At 38.5% G+C, this 27,486-nt stretch overlaps 3 protein-coding genes across 5 annotated transcripts in view; 2 read left to right on the top strand and 1 right to left on the bottom strand.

Moving 5' to 3' along the window:
- The window catches only part of LOC137983239 (uncharacterized), a 29,523-nt gene extending 10,100 nt beyond the window's left edge, over nt 1–19,423 (bottom strand). The window contains exons 1-20 of one of the 2 annotated variants that reach the window (XM_068830433.1): nt 19,181–19,423; nt 18,015–18,108; nt 16,992–17,058; nt 16,766–16,806; nt 16,572–16,658; nt 15,611–15,702; nt 14,597–14,665; nt 14,396–14,475; nt 13,234–13,343; nt 12,475–12,527; nt 11,538–11,601; nt 9,762–9,852; nt 9,511–9,590; nt 7,404–7,471; nt 7,216–7,326; nt 6,282–6,375; nt 5,574–5,693; nt 4,950–5,035; nt 1,851–2,010; nt 525–585 (exon numbers count right to left, since the gene is read on the bottom strand). In XM_068830433.1, the coding sequence (XP_068686534.1) occupies nt 525–585; nt 1,851–2,010; nt 4,950–5,035; nt 5,574–5,693; nt 6,282–6,375; nt 7,216–7,326; nt 7,404–7,471; nt 9,511–9,590; nt 9,762–9,852; nt 11,538–11,601; nt 12,475–12,527; nt 13,234–13,343; nt 14,396–14,475; nt 14,597–14,665; nt 15,611–15,702; nt 16,572–16,658; nt 16,766–16,806; nt 16,992–17,058; nt 18,015–18,108; nt 19,181–19,308 (1,756 nt within the window). In that variant the 5' untranslated portion in view covers nt 19,309–19,423. Of the gene's footprint in view, nt 1–524; nt 586–1,850; nt 2,011–4,949; nt 5,036–5,573; nt 5,694–6,281; nt 6,376–7,215; nt 7,327–7,403; nt 7,472–9,510; nt 9,591–9,761; nt 9,853–11,537; nt 11,602–12,474; nt 12,528–13,233; nt 13,344–14,395; nt 14,476–14,596; nt 14,666–15,610; nt 15,703–16,571; nt 16,659–16,765; nt 16,807–16,991; nt 17,059–18,014; nt 18,109–19,180 lie in introns of those variants that run through there. The other variant, XM_068830434.1, reaches the window with a different exon arrangement.
- A 2,552-nt stretch (nt 19,424–21,975) lies between these two features.
- Nucleotides 21,976–23,530, top strand: LOC137983241 (G-protein coupled receptor 161-like). The gene has a single exon (XM_068830436.1). The coding sequence runs from the start codon at nt 22,039–22,041 to the stop codon at nt 23,305–23,307; it is 1,269 nt and encodes a 422-aa protein (XP_068686537.1). The 5' UTR covers nt 21,976–22,038; the 3' UTR covers nt 23,308–23,530.
- A 630-nt stretch (nt 23,531–24,160) lies between these two features.
- Nucleotides 24,161–27,486, top strand: part of LOC137983242 (hydroxylysine kinase-like) — a 7,386-nt gene continuing 4,060 nt past the window's right edge. Inside the window, exon 1 of one of the 2 annotated variants that reach the window (XR_011118932.1) lies at nt 24,161–24,285. The gene's annotated coding sequence lies outside the window, so the exon portion shown is untranslated. Of the gene's footprint in view, nt 24,286–27,462 lie in introns of those variants that run through there. The other variant, XM_068830437.1, reaches the window with a different exon arrangement.

Here is a 27,486-nt window from a genome sequence, read left to right as displayed (position 1 = left end):
ATTTGTGAAACCACTAGCAAGTTCAAGATGAATTATCCTCAGCCAATCACTTCTGGCAGGCCATGAGCTTAACGGGGCTATGTCACATTATTTTACGGTGTTTCAGGGAAATCTTAGGTTAATCACGAGTTTAAAACTCGAAAAAGGTAACGTGGAATTCCTTTACTGATAAAATTATTGTTACATCACAAACAAGATGATTCTGAGTCGGGCAACTTTTTTCAAGATTACCCAAATGCAATCTGTTTCAATCTTGTCCATTTGTGTCCACCCATGCTTCTCTTTCCTTTTACTATACTTCTTTTGTTGTTCAACAGTTTTAAGTGGTTATTGCAATGTTTCATTTCACGTTTTGGGAATTTTGGGTGTCACGAAATTACATCTTTATGTGTGCCATTTCCCCTTTAACGATGGCATGATGATGACACAGAAATCATGTTTAGTTTCATAGGCCATTTTTAACGTTCCTGCAAACCATGTGACTGAAAAAAACAAAGGGATTTCAATTTCCAAGCTAACCCTACCAGTACTGGCTGCATCTGATATAATTGCCACCTTTTTTGTCCCATTCATAAAACTGTTTCTCTGAAAAAAAAGAAGTACTTTATAGTTTGACAAACAAACAATTTAATTTGAATAGGACAAGCTACTGGATCCTGTCATGCTGGAAAATTCAAGTGCCAACAAGTTTCGGGATCAAGAGTGTTAAGCTTACAAGGTTTTCATTCTACTGCCAAAATCTTCACTAAGTGATAGCATTAGATGTTCTGTCAAGTGATATAAAACAACTTTGGTAGATCACAAGGAGCAGATACCCCGGCAATATCCCAATTTTAATGTTGGGGCCTGACAAAAGATTTCAATAGCCTCTCTGATTAATTCAAAATAATTTCTAAATAATCATTATTTAACTTTTTATGAACACAAAAAGGCATGTTAATTCAGTAATCTATGCAGTCCATTTCGTTCACTCTTTATACCACATGCAGGACTAGGAAAATCAGTGTTAATAATAAATATTATTATGATTGTTACTGTACTTTGATTTGAAGGAGACGCTTTAACTCATTGATTCCTGCAAGTGAGATTTTACCGTAATGCCAGTTGATTTTGCTCGTCAACTGGGGGTATCTTACGACCCCTGAGGGGTCAATGGGTTAAGCCAATGACCCCTGGGAAAGAAACTTCAGAGATTTTACACTGTACAATGCTAGATGATTTTACTCGTCAAGTGGGGGCGGCCTATGGAGCCAATGAGTTAAGAAAATTTGTGGGAATGTTTCATCATCCATTTGAATGTCCTGAGATGGCCAGATACTTCTTAACAAGTATACGAAATCGTATGAACGTTCTCGTGCATTTCATAATTTATGGGCACAAGTGATGTTTTGAAAGTTCTCAAAATTGCAGGAGCCATAGATGAGCGCAATTTGAGAACTTTCAAAACATCGCTAGTGACCATAAATCACGCAATGCACAAGCAAGAAAATAATTGTGATTTTTTTATTTACTATATAATGAACAAAATGACTCAAGTACCGTGTTTCCATAGCAACTTCCATATTGCACTCTATAACTTCTTTATGCATTTTATCATTAGCATATACTAAAACAGTGGATAGTGCTGAACATGTGTGATGATTGACTACTCAAACTAAAACAATTGTTCATCTCAGTGTCAGTGGCTAGTGCTGGATATTTACCGGGCCGTGAAGTGGCAAGGTAAATATCCACCACTAGCCACCGACACTGAGGTGAATAGTTGTTAGTTAACCCGAATCAGAAATAGGATATTCTGTTGAGTACATTATAATTAAAATAAATAAATAAATTACTGGTAAGGTCCTTACCTCCTGAATATTCAAACTATCCACGTAACTGCTGTCAGACTCTCGAGCCTCATAATGAGGTTGAGGATGTTTTTCTGTCTTAACTACACGGCCACGTCTGCCTGTCATCTCTGCAACTTTGCCTGGTCCTCCAAGCTGATCTATGAGGTCATCTAAAGGACTGGAAATACAGTAGTTACCACTACTTATTTCTGTTAAATTTCATATTTGATAATTTAAAAAAAGACAACTAAAAGTATAAAAAGGAAAAAGAATATTGCAGTATTAACAATAAACAATATTAGTATAAATACACAGGTGATTATACAAAATCGCACGCTCTCATTGGCTCGCTATCTCGGATTATCAGCCGATAATCACCTCGACAGACAAAATGGCTGCCAGTAGTCGTTTTGCCACTGTAAGTGAAGATGATTTCGCATTGAAATCTTTTCTTTTTTTCTCTTAATCACCTGTGTATTTATACTAAAACAATTATTCGCCTCAGGCTCAGTGATTATAGGTGAAAATTCACCGATAATCACTTCGCCTTCGGCGAATAATTGTTAATTAAAGCTATTGATTTCTTTTCCTGTAGTCAAGAAACTTTGCTTGAACTATGATTTGGTATTTGATGTAAAATAGATTAAAACAAACAAGAAGTAAACTAAACCAGCAATCATTGACTTCAAGCTCTTCAGCAAACTCTGAGACAATTAACCTGAAACAGTTGTAGTTTCCGTGTGTTGGAAAAATGGGCATCTTTTTATAATTATTTTTGTTATTTAACCAACCACAACTATATGACAGCTGCATTAAAGTGCCCCTGTGACCAAAAAGTCAATTCTTATTTTTCTTTGGATTTCAAATCAAAGTCAACAAAACACTACGCAACCAAAGTTTTAAGCCTGGATTTCAAAAAGGCACCTGTTTATTTTAACTGGAATTTTCCTATTTAATGGTCTGCCATTACTAACTTTAAGATCTTGAGAGAGCTGGATAGAGAAGAAAATGACTTCAAAGGCTCACTAGTTTAAGAATGCAAATGCAAGTGTACGCCACAGAATTAATATGTAGCACAGGAGTCTTGGGCTTTCAGACTTTTAAACTCTCATTTTGCACATATAATAAGCTCCAGTCACACGCCGAAATTTTAAGCTAGTGAGCCTTTGACATCACTTTTCCCTAGATCCAACACTCTGAGCGCAAATCGGTCAGTTTTGAACATGAGTAATGGCGGACCGTGAAAATCCAAAACTTACACTCAAAGTAAACGACCTTTTGATAAGAATCAAAGATCAAAACTTTGCCAGTCAGGTGTTAGGAGCACTTTAAAAGAACAAAGCAACTATACATGAACTAATGGATAACTGCAAAAATGCAAAATAACTGAATCAAAGGAGGAGACAGAAAAGGAAAAAGATGGTGAGGGGCTTCAAAACGAGAAAGGGTCCTGGATCTGCTTTTTGTTCATTTCGAGCCAACAGACCATTTTACAGTTCTGTGCTAACAAAGCGAAGCTGGAGTTGACCTTGCTTTGATACAAACCTAGACTGCAAAACAGTCGTATTTTTTTGCTAACGCAAGAGACGCAGTAAATATTCCAACGAAAGGTCTGGAGCGAGTGTAGAAACAGCGAGGGAGAATGGGGAGAGACGCGAAAAAATATGACTGTCCGCTATGCATATATTAAATTCATTCAAAATTACCCGTTCTTCCAGCAACGGGAAATTCCCATTGGTTTAATTCTGACAGCCTGTCATCAAATGTCTATCACACCTCATCCAAAAGATATAGACGCCGTATCAGTTTCACAGTAAAACAGTAACCTCGCGGGAAAATGGACGACGTGGACTTAGTATGAAGAATGCTCGCCTCTCAATAAGCAGTGTTCTCCACAAGTCACAAGTTTTAATATTTTAGGTTTATTTAACACAATTTCTAGTGTTCTCAATCACTGTCAAAAATCCCACGTTATCGAAATATTATAAATTAACATTCATGCCTAGATGATCACTTCGGAATTTCCGGTGTCTGTTACATTCTCTAATTGATCTGTTGTTCACAATACCCTAAAGATTTAGGAAACGAAACCGACATTTAGTTCACGCAATCAACGACTATGATTTTCAGTCTCCAACATTGGGATGCGCTTGCGAGCGATTTAGGATATGTTTTGAAATTGGAGCAAAAAAAAGCTGTGGAATCGCCTCTCAAAGGAAGAGATGTTTTTGGTGTGCTGCCAACGGGCTTTGCAAAAAGCCTGATATTTCAGCTGTTTGTTTTGGCGAAAAACAGAGCCTCCAACTCGTCAAATGCATCTTCAGTCGAACGCCCGACAATTATTGTCATTGTCCGCTCAAAAGCATTATGGAAGAGCAGATAACATCAAAGAAGTTTAGCTTTTCTGCCGCTGAACTAACATTTCCAAACTGCGTTTTAAAACAACCGCACAATCTGCAATTGTCAGATGCTGTCGCTTCTTTTGGTTTTCTTCCTCTACGTGGGGCGGGTTTTTTCGGTGTTGACTCATTGAACAGAAAAGCCAACGCCTTTCCTTTCCAAAACACCACTGAATCGAACGTACGAAACTTCGCACCTTCCGAATAGCGAAGAGAATACGACTGAACATGACAACACAACTAATTTCCCGCGAAAATAAGGCATACAATGTATCAAATTTAAGATGTGGTTGGAGCTGTCAAACAATTCTGACACCTTAGTGACATTATTCGAACCCCTGCTTAGAACAAATTTGTTGTATGAAAAGCCGACAGTCGGTTTCTCGCCTCACACGCCCGTGTGAGGCTCGCGCGCTTCACACGCGAGGATCACGCTTACGGTGCTTCGCGCCTTCCGAAAATGAAAGAAAACAACTGTTTTGCAGTCTAATACAAACCTCATTGCTTCTCTTATGTAAATCATGTTGTTGTAAACCTTACGAGTTTCTATTTCCATAAGAAAAGCAGTGAGGTCAAGTCAACTCCAGTGTCGCTTTTATTCAAAGGCCTGAAGAACTGTAAAATGGTCTACAAGTAAAATATGCATTTAATGTATCAGTCACTTTTCTCAGAAGTGATGAAAAGTAAAGCAACCTCAGAGGACATTATGGGTACTAACCTAATTGGTAAATTAATTTTCTTCACAAAACTAAGTAGAAGGTCTTTGGCTTCAACACTCCACTTATCTTCCACTACATCACCATTCTAGAAAACATCAAAGATACTCTTTTTCAGTTCAAAAACTCATCAATAATAATTCACGAGGCTAACAGTCTATCAAAACATCAATAAAACATTACGTGTATGAACGTTATAGCTGGTAATCTATGATCATTCTGAAAAGCCAGGTGACGGCTTTGATTTCAGTCCCAGCGGATTGCGGGGCTGAATGTGCAAACAAAGCAATTATCGCTTATTCTCAAACAAAAGGATCTTTCTATAAAGATCACTGGTGATCTTTATGAAAAAGTCCTAATAATTTTCATCAAAATTTCAACCATTACAAACGTCTGGGAAGATACTTTTACTCATCCTTCTTCCAAACTTCTTCAACAAATTTTGTCAACCAAAAAATTCAATGACTCTGCTGTCACCTTAACAATGTTTGTATCCAGACTTTGGATTTTGTTCTGTTCCTGATAAAACACTGATGCGAGTTTTTTAAACATTGCTTTAACTGCAGTATGGAATAAAACCAAGAATTTATCCGAAATGAGATCACTATTTTATAAGGAAGTCCTACCGACTTAATTTTCTGAGTTGGAAAATACTGCGTTATAAATCTAGCAAGGATTTCTTCTGTGCTTGAAATGAAACTATGTAGTATGCCACCGCATCGAGTGATTTCACTCTCCAAACTTGCCTGAAAATTGTGATAAAAAAGAATAATTAATAGTTGTTGATATTAAATTTGAAACAAGCAAACAAGGTATGCCTCTTAGATATTACATAATCTGAAATTCAATGGCAAGCAAGTCAGTTGCCTATGGTCACCTTTGCCACACAATAGTTTTTATACTTTTCACAAGCTTGCATTCCAGTTCATGTTAAGGAATTTTACAAATACAGAAGACAAATTTGTCTTTGTAGAAGCAATTTGCCTTTTGTTTTTGTTGTTTGGGAGTGACCTCAACAATCTGCAAAAAGGGCTGCTTTCAATCTAAAGTCCTTCTAGGCCGTGAGAAAGGTTAGAACAGCTAAAGTTTAGGTGATAGCCACACTACTAAGACAGCTAAACTTGGCAAAAAGAATAGTACTTAAACTGAAATTAACCACTCCAAATGAAAGAACAAAATTAAAACGAACCTCTCCAGTGGCCGGCCGTGAGAAAGGTTAGAACAGCTAAAGTTTAGGTGATAGCCACACTACTAAGACAGCTAAACTTGGCAAAAAGAATAGTACTTAAACTGAAATTAACCACTCCAAATGAAAGAACAAAATTAAAACGAACCTCTCCAGTGGACTGGAGACCAATAACAACACAGTAACCTGCTTCCAAAGCCTGCTGGGCTTCCTTTACGATGGTAGGAACTTTCATACTCATGCTGAAAAGAAAAGTCCAATTTAGAAGAGAGCTTGAGCTTTCCCACTAAATAAGACCTTTGCAGGAGCATGTTGCTTATAGATGTACATGTGCTGTATAGAGGATAAAACCACATCAATGAGTGCCCTGCTGCATTCAGAAAAACATTACTCATTGAAAAAAAGACTAATTAAAAAGAGAATTGTTACAAAACAATAATTTTTTCATAGACTGGGAGCAATCATCTTTCTACAATCTTGGACAGAATAAAATGGAACAGAAATACCCCCTTCCCCCCAAATCAAGGATGAAGCCATGTGAAGGCCAAAACGTGCCATTTTCCCATCACTGATTTTGGAGGGAGGGGTGGTCTCAATTTTCTATTTAATTTGTCCAAGATTGTTGTAGCCCAGGTTTAAAACTGGAGTGGAAATGCAAAAAATTATGTACAAGTCATGTAAACTTGAGAAACACTAAGGAGGAATTCATGCTTTCGCTGCTAGCTTGCATGGTTTAAGTCTGGACCTCTGACATAACCTGCATTCCTTGCATAAAAACCTTTACCCCAGCTAGTATAGCAAAAAAAGAGACTGCTGTACTCTATCTTGTTCTGGCATGGAATAAGTGACTTTCTAAAGCCTTTATAATGTCCAGTGTCACAGGAAGGCTTGCATCCCATGGCACATGACAAGGTCCTGGAAGGAAGAGTACTTTGCAAAAACATTAACAGTTTCTTCCTTGGAGGAAATTAACTTTCCATAACTGGTCCAACTTTGCACAATGTAGTAGAGCTCACTCTGTAAGCATTAGAAAGCATGAAAAATAAAAATAACTTCTTCAAATTTTAGTAAACTTAACTCACCACAGCTGCTTGAAAAAACGTTGATGACTTGACCAGAAGACGGACCAAATCCTTGGTGTAGCAGTAGTAGTACGAACAATGGCAAACTCCAGTGATTTTTTCAACTCGGTCCTACAGTGAAACATCATCGTCATCATCATCGTAACCGTGATGAAAAAATGAAAATAATCCTGTAGTATAAGACCTACCACACATGAACTGCAGTGTCATAGACTTTAATTTGACTGGTTGTTAAAGATGCCTCCACATTGCCAAACTAAAGAAAATGAGACTATGGTTTAATAAATCAAGATTGTTGTTAATAATAATAATTATTATTTTAAATGGTATTACGGCAAGAACTGACAAAATAGGTGGCCTGCTTGTAAAACCATAAGGAATGAATTAGTTCATTTTTGCATAAAAGCACATGAATGCCTTGTGAATGACAATGTGATGTGTGTAAGAAAATGTTGCACAAGTCATAGATTAAGGATGGTGCAACTTTTGTTATTGTGCATACGTTCTGCACATTACCAGTCATTTTGTCACACTCAGTCACCCGCTAACTTTATATTTTTCAAGTTAAATTATTTTTGCAATTTTTTCATTGAAATGCCTTGGAAGATTTATTCGGTTGTAGTGCGAAACACATGTATCTTGTAACAAAAGACCAAAAAAAAAAAACCACAATGGATCAATGGATCGATCGGAGCGAGAACGTGAACAGTCCATTTCAATGGAGCCATCTTCATCAAGTTCCTCAAACAGAGGCAAGTAAGCTCACCACACGCACAAGAAATGATTGACAATGCAAGTAGCTAGGTGATCACTTGGATTCAATGCCGTACAGGTTGGATTCCATTACAGTGTATAACAAAAATCATGTAGATTTCGCACTCCAAATATCCTTGCAATGTTAATCTGGTCACTTAAGAGTCACTTCCGAAAAAAAAAGATCCAATCTTCTGAAAGAATCAAGGAAGTATCAACTCAAAAAGTGAAAAAACTTTTTTCTTTGTGTACTTGACGCCACAGTGAATATCTCAGAGTGTGACACAAAGACAGGTCAAATTTCTTTATTCACCAGGGAGGGGAGTGACATAGCATGTGCAAAAATCAGTCCACAAAACGTTGAAAAAAAAAATCGCATGGTGCCCCTTATTTTTGAAAGTTTGAGGCCCATTGAAGTCTGGATTCATTTTTGGGGCCATGAATGATAAAGGTTGCATTTTATTAACTACAGAGGAAGGCTGTCAGGCTCAAAAATGGCTCTGTCTTCACATATTTTTTATTAAAAACACATTTTTTGAATCATCCGGTTGCAATTTGCTACTCATTTCAAATATCTTTGACATTCCCGTCGTTTTACTGTAAGTAAACATTTGTACTGATAAAAACTGTGAAAAAACTTACATTTCTTTGTTTAAGCAAAACATTTCTAAGTGTCCACTTTTTTGAATCTGAACAAACCTAATTATCTCTGAAAAATGCATGGTTACCCCCTATTTTCATTTCACATTCCAATAACCCAAACTAAGATATACGTTTTTTCCTAGTCATACCCTAGGGAAAAACTTCTTCTTATTAGGTGACACCATCCTTAAGGTGGGGAAAAAATTGTATCAATATTTCAGAAATGAAAAAAAGGATGGGGAAACATGCAGACGTTGTGTAAGCTGTATAAACTTGCAAAAAGAGAATAATTTTGTGTGCCAATGCATATCTCCCTGGGGCTTTGTGCCTTCCAATGACTATGTTACTGTAGTTATCACAATAGGGACTTTAAGATCTATGATGGCGACGGTCAACGAAAACGTCACTTCCAAATATATCTTGACTCTATTATAAGCCCTTCGCAATTATTCAGTCTCGTTCACGTCTTACAATTTGGGCGAAGTATCCAAAAAAAAAAATTGGTACAAGTGGTTTCAGAGTGAATAGAGAGAATGAAAGATTCTCTGTTGCATGCTTACGTTGTCATCAAAACCTCAAATTTGGTGATTTCACATCGTCATTATGCAGAGGACCTTGCTACAAATTATCCGTGCTGCACATATTATTGTTTTGTGGTGTTGTCACAGTCGCAGCCGTCGTCGTTTCTTAAACTCTCTACTATTTAAATTCTAATGCAGCATCTTTTGACAACCCAATGTCCCCATTAACCCGCTGACTCCTGGGGGTGAGACTTAATACATTTTACTCTGTCTAACGCTCAACATTATTTTAATCGTTAACGGGGGTTTGTTCAGGAGTCAATGGGTAAAACACACACACAAAAAAAAAAAAACCTAAGGAAGTAGAAGTGTTAATTACCTCAGCTTGTCGGAAACTGAGACCCCTGGAAACATACATCCCTGAGGCTTTCATCTCCATAGCTAACATTTCCGCTGCCCCTATGAAGAAATTGAGGTTGACTGTATAGTTGCACGTCATGAATGTCTGCATGTATTCATGAAGAAGACGGAACTAAATCAAACTAAATATTTTCAACAACAAAAACCAGAGAATAAAATGTCATAAAACTAGCGCAAGGTTATTACATTCATGACATTCATACACCTTACCAAGTCCTCTCTTGGTGATACTTGTAAGGAAGGCCTCAAATGACTTAAATGCTGTTCCATCACCCCACAGACCAAGTCGCTCCATAAATGCCTGAAGGGCAAGTCAAACAGATTGATGGTTTCTCCTCTCTGATAGAGTATCAAGTATTTATAAGTCAATGAATCAATGAGTCATGAGTCAATAGTCTGTGCAGTTACCCTAACCCATAAAATGAAATAAAATGTCAGTGAGTGCTTAGGCCTAATCACTGAAATGAGGGCTTAGGCTTAATCAATAAATTGCTATATTGCCTGTGGGTCTCCAAGGCTGTGCTCTAACGGCGCCCGGTCGCCTGAGGCGACTAACATTTGGTTTCGGGCGAGTGAGAAGAACTACCCGGTGGCCCGGCCGGGCACACTGGCTTATTGTATTTCTAGCAGATAAGGCGGCTAAAAATTTTAATATGTTGGTGGTTATAGTTTACAAAACCTCTCAGAAAATGTTTTTTCTTTGTACGAAAGTCGGTTTAAAGGACGTTCCACATGATTTCACATGTAACATAATCTGTGACTTTGCACGTGACGGCCGGCGGCCGCACAAATTTCGATTCGTTCTCAAAAAAAAAAAAGCATTAAATTTGGAACGTGGAGTTTGGCATTTCTTGGTTATAGTTTAAAAAAAGAGTTGTTACTTCTGCTCTGACAGCGATAAAGCGCGGCCGGCGAAGCGGTGTAATTTACTTTTGTATGAACCCGGGAATCGCAGTTTATGCGACAGTTTATGCAAATTTCATATTTTTACAATTTTTTGCGGCTGCGCCTGCTTGGCTAAAATACATTTAGGTTACGGTTGTTTTTCCCCAGTATATGAAATAACGAAATAAGAAAAAAGGAAAGATATCATGTCATTTGTTGTTGTTTTAGAAACAGAGCAATCCTGCGTTGTCTTTAGTTCGTGACAAACCATTGCGTGCCCTAAACAAATAACGCTGTGACTGGTGCTTCGACCGAATCCACAAAAAGCGCATTCCAGTATTAAAACATTTTACTGATAATATAAGAAAAAAATACTTAAATTCTGTCCTGTAGCAATGATTTTCGTCCAATCAAGATGACTTGCTCAAAAAAAAATTGATACCTTTTGGGTCGCGGTGGTTTTTTTTTCACGGCAGTTTTCACAAAAGCTCCACGTGAATTCACGTTTTGAAAATTCATTTTTAACCCAACTAACCAGTAAAAACGTTTACCTGTATTAGACCCAAACGTTTTTAAATAAAATTGCCGCAATCTTTTCTTTTTCACTTTTAAACTTGAAAACATTGGTGGCATTGCCACTTTTCTCGTCTTTCTCAAGTATGGCGTGAAAAATTTGACGGGTTGCGAGTTTTTCTTGCACTAGCGAGTTTTTCTTGCACTAGCGAGTTTGACGATCACCAGAGCAGTAGCAGCGATGTTTTGTTGAGAGAAAGATGGATGAAGATCTTCCTGCATTGCTGATCTCAGATAATTAATTAAATAAATAATTAATTAATTCGGGCGACCAACTTGGAGGGCTGGGCACCCCAGCTGAAATGCTTGGGAGCCCGAAGGGCTCCCCGAAATTTTCCTTAGAGCACAGCCTTGGTCTCATTGACTCATGACTCATGGACTCATTGACCATTTGACTCATAAATCATGGGACCTCTCTCTGATAACTTTCCTTGTAAACATGGATCTTAACAAATATCCAAACTTTAAGACTTGCAAACCTTTCTTATGGTATGACGATAATGCTACAATCAACGAAAAGAGGCCTACCATATTCTTTACATCTGTTACTCCAGTTGCACTGCAGTAAACAACACGAGCTTTGGGGAGCATCCTACAGAATAAATTAATGATACATTATACAGCATTTACATGTTCAACCTAAAAATGTTTTTGACATTTGAAACTCCCACTAAAATTATGGATTTTATAGATTTTGCAACTACAATCCTGGTCAAAAGTTGTTGGGAAGGTTGCGCACATCACTTAACACAACACCTAATTCTTTATTCTAACTATTGGCTGAACTATTTGGGAAAGAGCATGCTCTTGTGGCCCCCCTCCCCCATATTCAATGTTGGAAGAAAAGTCAGAAAAGTCACCGTTTCGTTTGGTGCAAAATCCAAAATTGATAAGGAGGGAGGGGGGCTATCTCAAAAGTGACGCTACCTTCCCAACACTTTTGTCCAGGATTGTAGCTTAAGCCAGGCCAAGCTTTAGTCTTGCCCAACTATTACTAATAAAATTCCGCAAATTCTTCGAATCACTCTAAATGAATTGAAAAATTAAAGAATTTTTTTTTTGCTAACAGTGGTAATTATAGAGGTGTAGCCTGGATAAGTCATATTAAAGTGAAAACACATTCCCTGGTTAAAAAAGACTAAAAACATAAGCTTCCGGCTATCAGTCTATAGCCTTAGAAAAATGAAAAAGTTAGAAATGAATGGGAAAATAATAAAAAATAGAATACAAAAAGAAGTGTGAAAAAAGCTAAGACATAAAAATGTAAATGAGGTCTAATTACAATTAAGTTGAGTATTGCCTAGGCAATGGTTTTCAGTTATTTTCTGCGTCCACAGTTTTAGCTGTCTGCCAAGATTCTAGTGTGTTTTGAACACCGTAAATTGCCTTTGTCAAGCTTATGTTTTTAATCTTTTTTAACAAGAGAATGCTTTTGCATTCTAATACGTGGTAATTACGTTGATACCTTTGTATTGTTGTGACGGCAAGAGCAACTTTTGTACTGGCTTCCTCTTTACCCTAGGATAAAATAATAATAATAATGATTTATTTTGGGAGAGCGACCCTAACCCTAACCGAGGGGCATATCAAACTTTTATCGAGTTGTTGGTACCGGTTTTTACATCAGATAACACTGGGCGGCTATGCGAGAAAGCCAGGTGAGGATGGCAAAGAAACAATGACTTATAAATAGCTCGACAATTTTTTTTGTACCCCGCCATTGAAGGATGCGATTTGTGTACACTACCTGAATTACATCGCGCACATTGTCAGACGCCACAACACCCACCAAAAAGGTGCTATTTATAAAAGGAAAAATTCATTATTATATACTTAGATCACTTAATGTCTCCATTAACCCATCAACATCCAAACCGGCCGAAACCGGCCAGACTTAGTATTTTACTCTGTCTAATGCCAGACGATTTTACTCGTCAATGGGGAACCCCTGGAAGTCAATGGGTTATTAATCACTCACTGAAAAACTAATGTCTCCATTAAACAATATTGTACACCACTGTTGGTCTAATTTAGGTTCCAGTGGAGTGATTAACCCATTGAATCCCAGGAGTGAGACTTAAAAGATTTAACTCTGTCTAATGCCAATTGATTTTACTCGTCCGTGGGGAAGGGGCGGGGCAATTATGGGGTCAATGGGTTGACAAGCTCTACACCCATTCTAAAACTACAGCGTTTGTCCCCTTTAAGATCACAAGTCACTTACTGGAACAAAATGCTTTGCTTTGTGGCACTCATCAAATATAAGACAACCACTGAACTGCTCACCACCACACCAGTCTATAAGCTGTTGTAGTCTACTTTGACGATTTGTACCTAAGAAAACGCAGACTCTGGTGATCAATCAAGATGGAAAACTTAAGTACAAATTAACAACAAACCAACTGTCAAACCACATATAAAAATTTGACAAGGTAATTTTGACGTTTGGTAACCGTGGATCAAACAATCAGATATATTGCGTGACTTTCGAACTGAACAGTACCTCTCTATTTTTTTGAGTTTAGTGATTGTGTTTTGACAGCTCATACCTCATCAATAGTTCCTTTGAGGTGATTTCAGTGAAGGATAGTGTTTCAATCTATGCTTTCATTTTTAGTTGTGATTATCGCCGGTCTACTAAAGTTTATGTGTCTCGTTTCACCAATTTTACTTTAAGCTAGAGAGACTCACTCTTCAGGTATAATTCATTTTTCCTTATTTTGATTTTGTTTTAAATCCTTTTCCTTTCTTTATAGTGCTATAATTTCATTTGCATTTCTGAAGGCAATTATTAGAGCAAACCCCTTTGTTTCAGAATCTTGTTTTTGTCCTTTTATTTCTTCTGTACAACTGGGTAATGCTCAGAACAACACTTCAATATCCTGAAACATTATTATTTGTTTCTGTACCAGTTTGAGGTCTAGTGGACTTCAACACCATCTCACCTCCTATGTCTATTTGTAACACAACACTTACAGTCAAGCTATGTCATGCGTGACCAGTATCCGTGAAACTGAAATCAACATCCGAATTCCTCTTTGGAGCTTCCAAGATTTGAACAGAAGATTTTTCCCAAAGTTGGTATGAAAAATGCACAAAACTGAATAATAATTCATCAAACGCTTGAAATAGTTTTCACCTTTCAAACAATGTTTCTTTTACATTAAAAAAAAGTTCATAGCTAACTAGTTGCAATATATCAATGAAATATGTTTGGGAAATTCAGAATTTTGAGAGCAAAGTTCAAAACTGGCACGCAGAATTGAATACTCAGTTCAAATTTCAAAACTACCAGTCATGCGTGACATAGCTTGACTGTAATGGTTGGGAGGCTGTTGCACAAAGAAATGCCAATGTAAGAGCTATGATCTTGAAGTAACAAGTACCTTTTTGAACTGATGATACCAATGTAGCATATGTGCTGAACACCACACCTTCCTTGAAATCAGAAGACAATCCAAATAACCTGGTTGAGAGGAATATGAATAAAAACTTGAGCATAAATGAAGCAACATAAACAAGAAAAGATTGGAGGAATATAAGACAGCAATAATTATAAATTATTTCAAAATTTTTGAAAAATATACCTTGTCTCTTTGTCAAGTTGTTGACAGCCATCAATTACTTTAACAAAGCAGCCAATGTCGTTTAAATCCCTTTTAAAGTCAAAAGAAGGCAAAGTTGAGAGATCTGACCATACTTTCTTTCATTCCTTTGGTTGACATCTTTTACAAAACATTACATAACATGCTGAGTTCGCTCAAGTTATAGAAGAAGAAAAATGGAAGAATACTTATTACACCTTTAAAGGAAAAACAAGATTAACCCTGTAGCATTTGCTACATACCAGTATTTGACCAGGTGTTTTTCCCTGACTTCTTCTAAAATACTAATTTCCACTGACAGAGTGAAATTCCCTGACTTCACCGTGACCTTGAGGAATTTCCCCCAATCATTTTCTGATATGTGGCAACCACGAAAATATTGCAATAATAAATTAATTTAGTAAGGGTGGTTGACATGCAATGAAACATTCGTAGATGTCTGACAGCAGGGCTTGAAATTGTGACCAATACAGTCGCATTTGCGACTAAAATATCTACTTTTTTGTTTTCACCTTCACCCTTTCGAAACAAAAGGGTTACTTAGCAGTTGCCACTTTGCTGCTACTTTTGCTAAAATAAAGTAAGAAATGACAAAATTGTTTTGTTTCTTGCCATGAATTTTCTTTCAATCCGAAGAGAGCGTAATTGTAGCGTAATTTAGGTGCAATGTTATGTGCACAACTCCATTCCTTCACTATTATTCACCATTTTCAGCACTTTCTTTACAGACAAGTATTGTGGATTCATATTTTGTTTTGCTATTTAAACTGCTGACATCACAATGTGCCAGCTGGGCAATGATTTTGCAACTAAAATTCGTAAAATTGCGACAAAATTTTACGAATTTTCTCGCAAAATTACGACTGGCTTTTTTCATTAATTTCAAGCCCTCAACAGGGATCCAAAATATCACTGCTTCAGAGAATTGGTTGTTTTTAGGGAGGTGATTGTTGGAAGATGTTCTGCCATATAATTAATTAAATCTTCCTTACAGACCTTTGTGCATCTAATCTGAGATCAGCTGAAATACTGAACCACACATGTCTGGTCCTTCCACGAGAAAAATTATCCAACACAATGCCAGAAATCTAAAATACAAAAACAATAAAAGAATAATAAAATCCTTCCCTTGATGTAACACGCGCCCTCCAAAATGTACTCACCTCTGGCAACTACATACACAAAAATGCAAACTAAACAACACAAAGAGCATTTACTAACACTTTACTAAAAAAAACTAGAGTAGGGGAGTAGTTGGTGGTTTTCTCATCACCTTTAGTCACCACTTTCCTATCCCAAAGACACCAAGAAATTGACAAATATCTACTTCTGAGCCACACGATCAACTACAGTAATGTCTGAATGATTACCACTGATTTCTCCAGATCTCCACAATCCAGTCCTCTGACACCCTCACTTCATCCAGAACCTCTTTATACCACACATCAACACACTTCACACCAATAATTATTACTTCCGACAAAGCTCCCAGTACACTCTCAACCCATCTGATCATGCCTCCTCCGATACTCCCTCTTCAGCAAACCAGTGCAATCACTTACCACATGCCCTACTGACTCCATCCCCTTGCCACACACTACACTTTGAACTGCATCCTCCTACTCAATCGTGGTGTGAAAAGAACCACATTCATAAGGCCTGCTCCTGAGCTTCAAAAACCTACCCCTCCACACTCTTTGCCAAATACCCAGCTCCAAGGCTCTGCCATAACCAGTCCCACAGGCCATTTCACTGACATCCATCATAAACTTCCCGTGCAACCTCTTCTCGCAAAACATCTCCTTCTTTGGCTTAATGATAATGATAATGATAATGATAATGATAATGATAATGATAATGATAATGATAATGATAATGATAATGATAATAATAATAATAATGATAATAATAATAACAACAGTTCATCGTTCAGCAAAATGGTAGTTTTTGTATTTACCTGTCTCCCTTTACCAACTCCTGCCCCATCTCCAATGAAAAACCCTGCTCTCTGTCCATTGGCTAGAATCATTTGATGTCTCTGACACTGCAAATTTAGAAATAAAAGGCAAGTCCATGCATGTCAATTTACTGGTACTCTTGAAAGACATGTCACATCAACACTAAAAATCAAAAAATATTATAGGTACTCACAGCATACAAAATTCCTTCAAGCTGTAAGTCACTAAGTTTACCTGAAACATTGAAAGAAGAGTTCATGCAAGGTGTTGGAAAAGTTTCCAAGATTTCAATGAAAATTGAAATGTTCATTTTAGTCTCACAGACATGCAATGAACATGCAAGACAGCTTGATGGTAAAAGTAACAATAATTCTCTAGAGTGGAATCCTGGAGATGTGAAATGAACAAATAAAAGATACCTGATTGTACTAAGTCCATGGGAAGTGATTCAAACAATCCATACCTTGCTGCTGGTAGTTGCTGAGCCTAGCAAAAGAAATATATCAAGTTATATATCATTTAATAGCCACTTCAAGGAAAGTCCTCAAAGTTCATTTCTTTTTTTTTTTTTAATTTTTTACCACTCCAACATTACATTATCCCTTTTCCTCTAGGTTCTTGAATTAAAATATCCACACTCTGATCGATATAAAAGCAGTATTATTCTTTTGTATTGTTTCCTTCAAATTAAAATTATAATGTGGCTTAATTAATGCAATTTAGGCAAGGTTTAAATGAAAACAATGCTGGTCAGTGGTTGCCCCTTTTCACTGGTCAAGGGTGGAAGGCCTTGGAGTGTTTGCGGTGGGTTTCTCATGGCATTTGCTTGCTTGTTGGAATACAGCTTAACAGAAAATTACTTAAATTTTTGTTTGCACCCTTTTAAAGTTTTTTCCTAAGTTCTCCTTGTCCATTAATTTTTCTAAGAGTCAGATTCACAAATGTCCCCTGATTGAAGTTGTTTGTGATGGTGCCTTTGTTGCTGGTAGCTAATAGGATTGCCATGGATACCTCCCCTTGACAAATCAAATCAATTCCCATCTCCACTAACCTTAAGGTCTCAGCTCATCTACTGTGGAACAGTTTAATAGCCTCTTACATGATAATTGTCAGATAGTGTACCTGCCATGATTTCACCATTCTAGCCAGCTGTCTTCACTACAGTATGGCCCCCTAATCTAAACGTTTTTTTGGCTTCCTTGATTTAAGGATTTGATATGTAATAAATATTTAGTACCAAGCCAGTGATGTTTTCATGGACCAAACTGAAATTAACAATCCTTGGTTTTTTTCCAGTTCAACACATGACCCTCATAAAATTGAACTGAAAAATATGCAGGGCATGACTTACTTCCAGCTTGGTTGGTAGGAGGTATTTACATATCACTGAAAATGTAAAAGCACTATGACCAAGTCAGGGGAACGTTTCATGTTAAACTTACTGCCAAACATCCAGCTTCTACTATATCCCCTGGGTGAGGTTGAATATCCTTATGGTTTAGTGAATTGCACACATAACAGGAGAAGACATCTTCACTATGAAACAAGTCAAAAACGGGTCTGAGTTTTAATAACGTTGGAGGGAATGGGGGAATGAAGAGGTGCAACAATGGTACAACAAAGGATGGCCCTGGGGTAATAGAGAATTAAACAGAGGAGTAAGAGCAGTATTAAAAATATCCATGCATTTAACAATATAGGTATGACATATGAGAGGTGTTGGTTCACCTTTTAAAAAGGAATTTTTGGGACCAGTCTCTCATTACATTACATTATCTTTTTTTTCTTTCTTGTTGTTGTTTTCTTTATGTTTGCCTGTCTTTTACCATTATATTTGTGCCTCCCTGAATCAACTTTTTTCCTTTCGACATAAAATTCTTTATTTTGCCTCCTAGCTAGATTAGCTTCTTAATTATTTTCTAGAGGGTCTTGCACTTTTCTTAAGTCTATCACTTATTTTATGTATCTCTATTTACCTGTGGTACAAATAAATTATTTGTTGTTGTTGTTGTTGTTGTTGGGAGAGACACGAAAGCAGATGGAATGGCAGAGAACTCCGTCGGACAAGGAAACAAAGGAGCGACTTAATAACAATAATAATAATAACAATAATAATAATAATAATATATTCATTTCTAGTGTGCATCTTAACATGACTATGATCAGATGCGCATCCTTAAGTTATAAATATGTGAAATAATAGGCAATTTTCACGATGTCCTCATTTGACTACAACTACCACAATTCAGTTTGTTTTTCTTTTCTTATTTAAATTTTGTATTCCCCAGTGGGATAAAATAACAATAGCTCTAATTAACATGAGACAAGCGAAAGCTGAAGGATTCTGGTACTTGTAGTCATATGGCGTCATCATGCAAATGTCCTATAACACGAAAGAATACCCCGCCACTATTGTCTTGTACTTGTTAAGCGGCATCGTTCGAAGAACGAGGCATACAATGTATCAATTCGTATGCAAATTAGTAGCGGTGCAATGTAAACATCAATACAAATAATGAAAGGACGAGATTGACAGGAAATAAATTTGATCGGATTGTGCTTCGCTGATTCAGCAACTCTGAAAACAAGTCGCGAAATTTTCTCTCACCTCCGACTCTCGGCAACAACCCCGTGAGCCATTTTGTTGAGTTCTTCTTGCTCTTCTGTCGGTGTTTCAACCCGATTTATGAAGACGCGGCGTTGAGGAGCGGGAGATTCTGGACTAGAGAGAGCCATGGATGCTCTTTTATCAAAAAAACCTTAAGCAATCAATAAGTCTCATTACTTGAATTAACCGACACCTCTTCAGTTCTCTGGCAAGAATTCCCGCATTTTGGCACCTACGTTATGTATGGGAAATAATTTTCCACGCGGTTGCAGAACCTCGTGTCCAGTATCTTTCCCGCAAAGCACACCGTGTGGCAAGAAGAATTTTTTGGCTGGAATATCTTGGGCTGGCTAAGAAGTTCACTTCTGCAAGAAATTTCGACAAAATAAGTAATAAATTTACACAGACAATTTATCTAATACGTTGTTTGCGTTTACTTTTTTCTGGCTGTAAATAACTTGGATGTTTAAAAACGACGAAATCCTCTAAAATCGCATCGCACGGAACAGTAAGTGTTCCTATGAAACTCCCCCACTTTGGGCCATATGATAATAATTAAAAGCAGAGCGACTTTTTCTAAACGGATTTGATCACGGGGTAGTCCCATCGCATTTTAAGAGGTTAGAGTTTTCTTGTATATTTTTCGTTTAGTCTTTTTTTTTGCTGACAAGAGACTTAAAGATTCGAGATTTCGGAGAATGTTCACAAAAAACGTTTTAACTGTCTCTAATTCACAATAGCTCTATTGCGCAGCCCAGTTCCTTCCCGGGAGTTCCTTCGAACTTTTGTCAAAAGATAGTCTGAAGTGTCAGCCGTCTCCTCGCGAAGACGAGGCGAGTCGAAGCGAGGCGCCTCGCCCCTTTAGCGGGTTTGGGCGAGGAGACGGCTGAAACTTCAGACCAGTCAAAAAAGAATTTAAACGCGCGCGCGACATAATGAAATTTTCCAACCTGAGAAACTGAAAAACACCACAAATAGGTAGCTTATTTGGTCAAGCTCAAAATGCTAGATGTTTGATCTATGAAAAATGGTGAAATATAGAAGAGCTATTTGACCCTATAATACCATTGAGATATTTGTAAACGGAGACAAAAATCGTAATTTGATCGTTTTGCCGGGGATAAACTAAGTGACAACCGGAAAATGCCAAGAATACAAGCACCAAGTACATGTAATAAGGAAACAGGATCCTTTTATTTGTGGCTTTCTTAACCTTAAACCGTTTGGCAGCTGGTCGAGTTTCAAGAAAAGGGTAAACAATAATCTATCCGTTTGTTTTCCATCATCAGGTATTCAAGACTTACAACGCAGACAGGCAACGCAGAGGAGGAAAAATTACACACAAACACGTGAACACCTCTCGAGCTTGTCCCTGCCCACTGAGGTTAAATTTCAATCAAAATCTCGCTACGTCACTGATGTTGTCATCTGCCGGAGTGAAAGCCAGTGTTCCCTTTTTTCGTCGCCCTGATTTAAACGAAGGCGTAGTCGCTGTCATGATTTGCTATGTAGAGTCAAACCGTGTAGGTTGTTTTTATCCTTGTCATTTTAGTACTATGATTACACCTCCCGCATGAGCCAGGAAAGCCAATGCATGGATCTGATATTTCCATCTGTTTGTTTTGTAAGCATAAACCTGTTTTGAACTTCCCGAGCCTGCGTGGAACTAACAGACTCACTAGAGCTTTGTAGTCGTGACCTTTTCATCCTTGTTTGATGAGAGTTCACTGAGAGTTGAAAAATTAATGTTGGGCATTTAAAACTCTGTTTTCTTCAATGGTGCAAATGATTTCTAAGTAAAGCTTTTGTTTCGAATGCTTAAACTCTTTAAGTCTTCCCAGAACCGATCGAGAAACATTTTGAGAAACATTTTTGTCCCCTTTTTTTCTTTGCATTTTGTCTTGATTAGGATGCGTTCCGACGCGTAAAGGCACGTTAAGGGAAGATAAGTAATCAGTTGGATTTTCTCTCGCCTACTGACGGGCATGGATGTTGGTTAGACATCCAAAACGAAAACAAAAGACTAAAACAACAGAAACAGCGACTTTAAACTTGAGAACAATTGAAGCTCTTGTGGTACTGTGCTAAAATCTGATTGATGTATAATATCTCACAAAGAAAAGCTATTCCGCCGACGCTGGAAGATGATACGACACCGACCACATAAAGACTTCCTCTCGACCAATGAACTCCATGCTTACACCAGACTGGTCTTTCGTAATGCTCGCCTTATTACTGTTTCATTTCAGTAAAACTTTAGTCCAACCTAAGGGCTTTTAAACGCAGTAAGAGCGAATGTCATTTAAGCCTGCAAGTCTCGGTCAGTCAATCCTTAATCCACACTCTTATCCAAACATACTAGTTATCTAAGGAATGGACCACCATGGTGTGAAACATGCACTTACTTTAGGCTTCTGTCAAATGGCACAAAGTAATCCCCTAGGATAAGAGCTTTCCATTCTCCCCCAGAATATTCTGCGGCGAAGCGCTAAATATTGGGTTTTAAGAAAGATTAGCTAAGGATTTTGGCTTTCCAGTACTTAAAACTATTTTTGAAAAAAACAATCGATACTCTCTTGTACACATCATTTCTTGACGGTCATTCAATGAAGAGAAATGTGAAATTTGTTCTGGAGTATCTCTCCTGGATAATCTGACCCTTTCTCAGAGAAGACTCCTGTATTTATTACTGATGTCCGAGTGATTTTCGTTAATTTGTAACAAGACTGTTATTTAATACCCTCATCCTGTCAACATAATGCACAACCAAAATACCACCGGATAAACAATTATATTAAATTTCACGTCTTCGTGCTGTGTGCCCGCTTGTCGTAATCAAGCAGAGAAACGACCAAGAGATGAATGGCGGCGAGTCAACCGCGAGCGTGTTACAGAATCGAAATTCAGATGTTTACTTGGGTGATACAGCCGCCGGGATTCAATCGACAGCTATACTATTGTTAGCGATATTTTCTTTGATTTGCAATGCTTTGGTAGGATTCGTGCTCATCCGAAAACCCGAGCGACTTTTACATTCTTCAGCAAGCAAGCTACTCCTCAATCTAACTGCTTCCAGCTTTCTTCTCTCCTTGATTGTTTTACCGTTTGTGTTCGCTTCGAGTTTAAAGCAAAGTTGGATATTTGGTAAGGTTTGGTGTCAAGCAACTGGATTTTTTACTGTTTTGCTCTCCGCAACATCTTTGGGTACGGTGATGTTTTTAAGTATAGATCGATATCACTGCATAGTCAACCCTCTAATATACGACAGCAGAATGTCACCTACACGCACTAACGTGTTTATTCTTTGTACGTGGCTGGCAAGTGTTTTCTTAGCGTTATTGCCTCTTGTTGGATGGGGAAAGTACGGATATCAACCAGCAAAGGTCTCATGCACCGTTGTTTGGAACGACTCGTTGAGTGAAGGGTACACCAAACTTTATCCCATCGTTACACTATTTTTGCCTCTGACAGTCATGATAGTAGCATATTATCACATACTAAAAGCCGCCCGTCGACAAGCAAGGATTGGGCAAATAGCCGTATTGCCTGCGTCTTTGAATTCAGGTTTGCGGACGAGTTCTCGTGCGTTTAACCGTAACTCTATAGCGTCAAACGCCAGCGCGTTTACACGTTCAAAAGCGCTGCGCACAACATTTCTAGTACTTGGCACTGTTATATTTTGCTGGGGGCCCTATGTGATATCAGTTATTTTAGAATCGGAGCAAGTACCTGTGCGGTACGAATTACAGGCCACCTTTGTTATGGTATCGTACTCTAGTGTCTTGCTCTATCCTATTATCTACGGTTTTCACATTCGAGTGATCAGACGCAGTATCAAGAGGCTCTTATTCTCCTTTATACTCAGAAGAAACAACACTGTGCGTCCAACCAGCGAAGCTGCGTTCATCGTTTCACCATCCACGGCACCGTTCAGAAACAGGTCCGTGTCGGAAGGCTCAGTGGGTTCCTTTGATATTGCAGTGTCACCGAGGAGGGAGAGCGAGAGTCTTTGGACGCTACCAGTTATTAGAGAAGAGATGGAAAAGGACATTAAGCCAAATGGAACGCGATGGACTGAATTGACTGACTCCGAAGTCTGTAACCTACCGGGAAGCGTAAACTCTTAATTCACCTCGGTAACATCAAAGAAACAAACTGATCTGTGCGATATGTCAGCAAAGTTTCAGTGCCACACGACCACTCTTAGGGAATTTTTGTATGTAGATTCAATGGACCTGTGAAACAATGGAAGTAAATTCCATGCGCGGAGGACTCTCCTGGGATTAAGGGGTCTAATATGTAAAGTCCTATGTCTTATTCGAAATTAAAGGTTATAATTTAATTTTCCTACCCTGATAGAGTATTTGATTTTCCCATCTATATTTAACATGACAACTTCAATCTGTCATTCCGCGATTAATCTTCATCAAAAATGTTTCCAATTTCCAAAAAAAAAATATTCCTTTCTATCAAGACACAACAAAAGTCAACAGGAATTTCGTTGAAGAGTCACACAAAAAAAGTTTGGCAACAACGGAAAGCCGTATTTGCGTGTATGGCTGGGAGAGTTTCGATCCATCCCATGCGACATTTGCTAAACGTCGTCTAGGATTGATTATTGAGACCAGCAAAAATTGAACAAGCGAACATCGAAGAGACAAAAAAATTGAGCTGCAAGCCGGCTTTCTACCTTTTTCAGTTCTTTCAGGTTACTTTAACAGTACCATACACGATTTCATCTGGGTGGCCCATTCACGGCATTTTGGCGTCTGAAAAAATGCTTAGATTTTTGCATATTTCCTTTTTTGTCACATCCGGTGATTGTCAGACAGACCACCCAAGCGAAAGGGAGTGCTTAAATAGAAGCTGGTGAAGGTTCGTCAAACTAGTTGACAAATTCTAATTTGCTTCCTTTTAAATGAGTGAGTTTTTTAAGTTTACCGGGTGTAGTTCTCGTTATCAGTTTGCAAGAGAACGGTAGCGCCAATAAAAAGAAAGAAGGAGAAAAAGTTAAGTTTGGCAATTCATCGGACCTTGGCAAAGAGAGCTTACTGCATCCCATGTTGCAAAAATTCATGGTCTTATATCAGTAAACCATTAGAAAGGTGAGATAAATTGTCAGGGTATCCTGCACATAGCTTCTCCGTCCCGAAGACGCTTTTGCGTCAACGTGAACGGTGCAATAGCGCCTTCTTTGTCACGCGGTAGAACTTGTAGAGGCAGCCGGATTGTATCCGTCGGCCGAAAATGACTTGGCACACCTCACTAGTTGCGAACTAGAAAATGCGCAAATAATTGATAGACTCATAATTATTTCCAAAGGGCAAAAATTCTCTTTATGAAAGCACGAGTAAATACACGGACTAAATTGTTTACGCTCGTAAACTATTCCGGACGCAGAGTTGTTTTCTACTTGGATAACGATTCATAGAGTTCAGGATTCATCACTTATGTGTGAACTTGTTACTACGCATCCATGTTTTCTGTGTCAACACAAAAACGAATCCTGTGTCAAAACGTTTCTGATTCGAAACTTAACGTAGGCAGGACTGTGCAGACCTGAGAAGACATGGCCGAGAGATGGAATACGTGAATACCCAGACCTCCACCGTTTCAAGGTAAGTTAGGCTGCGTAGCTGGCGGGAGGCAATGCCAACAATTCCGCTTGTTACGCAAGCTGTAGTGTCGTTCGGCTGAAGACTGAACATAGAGGCAGGACATAACGCAACGTGATATCTTCTCCACATTAACGAGTATCGTTACATCATAATTTGTTTTAAATTTACTATTATCGTTAATTAAGGACTTGTGGTAACAGGGAAAATAAGGAAAATAAAAGTCAAATTTGTGAACTGGATTTAAACCCGGAGTTTCCACTCTTTAATAACCGCATCTTTTCTTTTTACCAATGAGGATCAAGAGGCTGTGGTCTTTAAAATATTTAACGGTTATTCCATGAGCGCGGGTTGGATACGAGTTGGCTACAACCATTCTCATATCTAATAAGCGCGAATGGAATAACTGTTGTATTAAATTGTCATTAAATTCTGAACTGTTTCAATTACAGAACGACAGGATGTTGTCTCAGTTTTTACGAAACGACCCACGTAATCAGTTTCCATATAAGGTCATTACGGTATATGAGTTGGCGAGCCAATTAGAACGGCAGATACGCAATATCGAGATTAAAAATTTAATAAATATGTATTTGTGAGTCTCCCATAGAATATCACTGCTGAAGAGTAATTAGGCCTAAGCTTTGATTTTTAAATGTTTAGTCCACATTTCGTGTCGCCATCTTTTCCTCACGCCTTTTTTATGTTCGCCTTGCCGTTCAATCGTGGTAAAGTTGAGTGAAATCGGATTGAACTTAGAGCATGCGCATGCCTTAAAAGTAAAGTAAAGCAATCATATTTAAGGTCGATACTTACCTGACGCGGGCTAAACGCACTAGGACTTTGTGCCTATCGTAAGCCCGTTTGGTAAGGGGTTCCTGTGCCTGTTAGTTATTTAGTGCCTGCTAGTTATAGGATACTGTCGCTGTGGTTAAAGGAATGTTATGATGAGTTGTCTAGTCTTCGTGATTCTCTGTTCTTGAAGTCTTTGGCTGAGTCTACACCTGGTCTTTCTGGCATATCCTCGTCTGTGCCAGCCATGCCTCCTCCCGTGTCTGTTGAATCCTCGTCGGTGCTTGTCTCGTCGCCAGTGTCTACCATGTCCTCTTCTGTGTCCGCCGTTTCATCAGTGCCTGCTGTGTCTTCGCCTGTGCCTGCCGTGCCCATCAAGTCCGTTGCTGAGTCTACCAGAGGTTTATGCTGTGTATCTTCGTCTTCTGTGCCTGCTATGTCCCTTACCGTGTCTGCCGCTTCGTCCCAGTCTGTGCCTGTGGTGTCTCCGCCTGTGTTTGCCGTTTCGCCCTCGGTGTCTGCTTCGTCGTTTTCGTCTCCTCGTGTCCATAGCTCGTCCTCTGCTGTGTCTCCTCGTGTCTATAGCTCGTCCTCCGCTGTTTTCGCCGCGGTCGCTGTCCTGTTTTGTTTCACCGCTGCCTGCTGCGTCTTTGCCTGTGTTTGCTTTGTCTGTTTCTTGGTTTGCCTGCCCAGTCCTTCGTTCTGTGCCGGTTGTGTGCTTTTGCTGAGTTTTTCGCCTGTGACTTTTCGTGCCTGTCTTTGATGTTTGTTGTTGTCTCCTTGTTTTTCTCCTTTGTAGTTTGTGTGTTCGTGCCGGGGTTGGGGTTCGATTCCCCTTGTTTAAGGTAGCGGATGGGTCCTTCCGGTTTGTTTCTACCTTACATGTCTGACAGCCATTGCACTCACCCCACCGGGGGGCTGTCATTCGTCATTAGCCTTAAATATAAAAAATTTAACGTCGATAACTCGTAACAGTAATTCAACTGACAAACCTGAGGTCTTCCTCGGGTGCTGCAAACAGAGCGCAGTAAACAAATAATACGAAGTTTAAGATCTGCGACGCGACGACGACGTCATTTCAAATTGCAACTTCAGATTAATTGATCTTTTTCGTCATTATGTCGGCTTGTCTAACTTCTAAAAACTTGTCAGTGTAACTTTCCAGGAACTGAATTAGGAGGCGCGGTGTTGAAGCTACGACAGAAAATTCAAACTCGCTGCCTTGTGTTCACGTTCTCTGAAACACTTGAGAATTGGTAATTTCACGTCGTCGATTTGCAGAAAACGTGAAAGAAATATGCCAAAAGGAAAAATGCACGTGCAGAGCTTGCAAAGCTATTGTTTTTGGTCCTTAAATATGCATAATTTGTGACGTTTTCGTTGCCGTCGCGTCGTAGATCTTAAACTCCCTAATTATACACCCTTTTAATAAGTCTAATAAATGCCATTTTCCGCTAATGACGTCGAACTCGTGCTTTCAAATTTTATTCAGAAATGTACAAAGGCTTAAAACAACAAAAGAAATCGGAAAAGTTTTAAGCCTTTGTACATTTCTAAATAAAATTTGAAAGCACGAGTTCGACGTCATTAGCGGAAAACGGCATATATTAGACTTATTAAAAGGGTGTATAAGACTGAAAGACTTAATGTTTAAAATCTGCACATCTTTTGATGTTAAGGTTTCGCAGGTGTACAAGCATTTAGTCTCTGTCTGAACTGAGCTAGAATTTCGATTTGCTCGAATTATTTCATTAGTTAGACCATGTACTGTTTAAAATGTGGATAATTCGTATTTCGCGCCTCCTGTCCTGTTAACAAATTGGAGGATTCTACAGGGAAAACCTCAATTTCCTCTTACGAAGTGGGTTAAAAGCAAGAGTGGAGCACGAGGGACAAGAG

The sequence above is a fragment of the Montipora foliosa genome, chromosome 13, assembly GCF_036669935.1.
Source record: "Montipora foliosa isolate CH-2021 chromosome 13, ASM3666993v2, whole genome shotgun sequence".
Taxonomy (NCBI): domain Eukaryota; kingdom Metazoa; phylum Cnidaria; class Anthozoa; order Scleractinia; family Acroporidae; genus Montipora; species Montipora foliosa.
The sequence above is the reverse complement of the archived record's forward strand: the minus strand, read 5'-3'. Positions and strand labels throughout refer to the sequence as shown.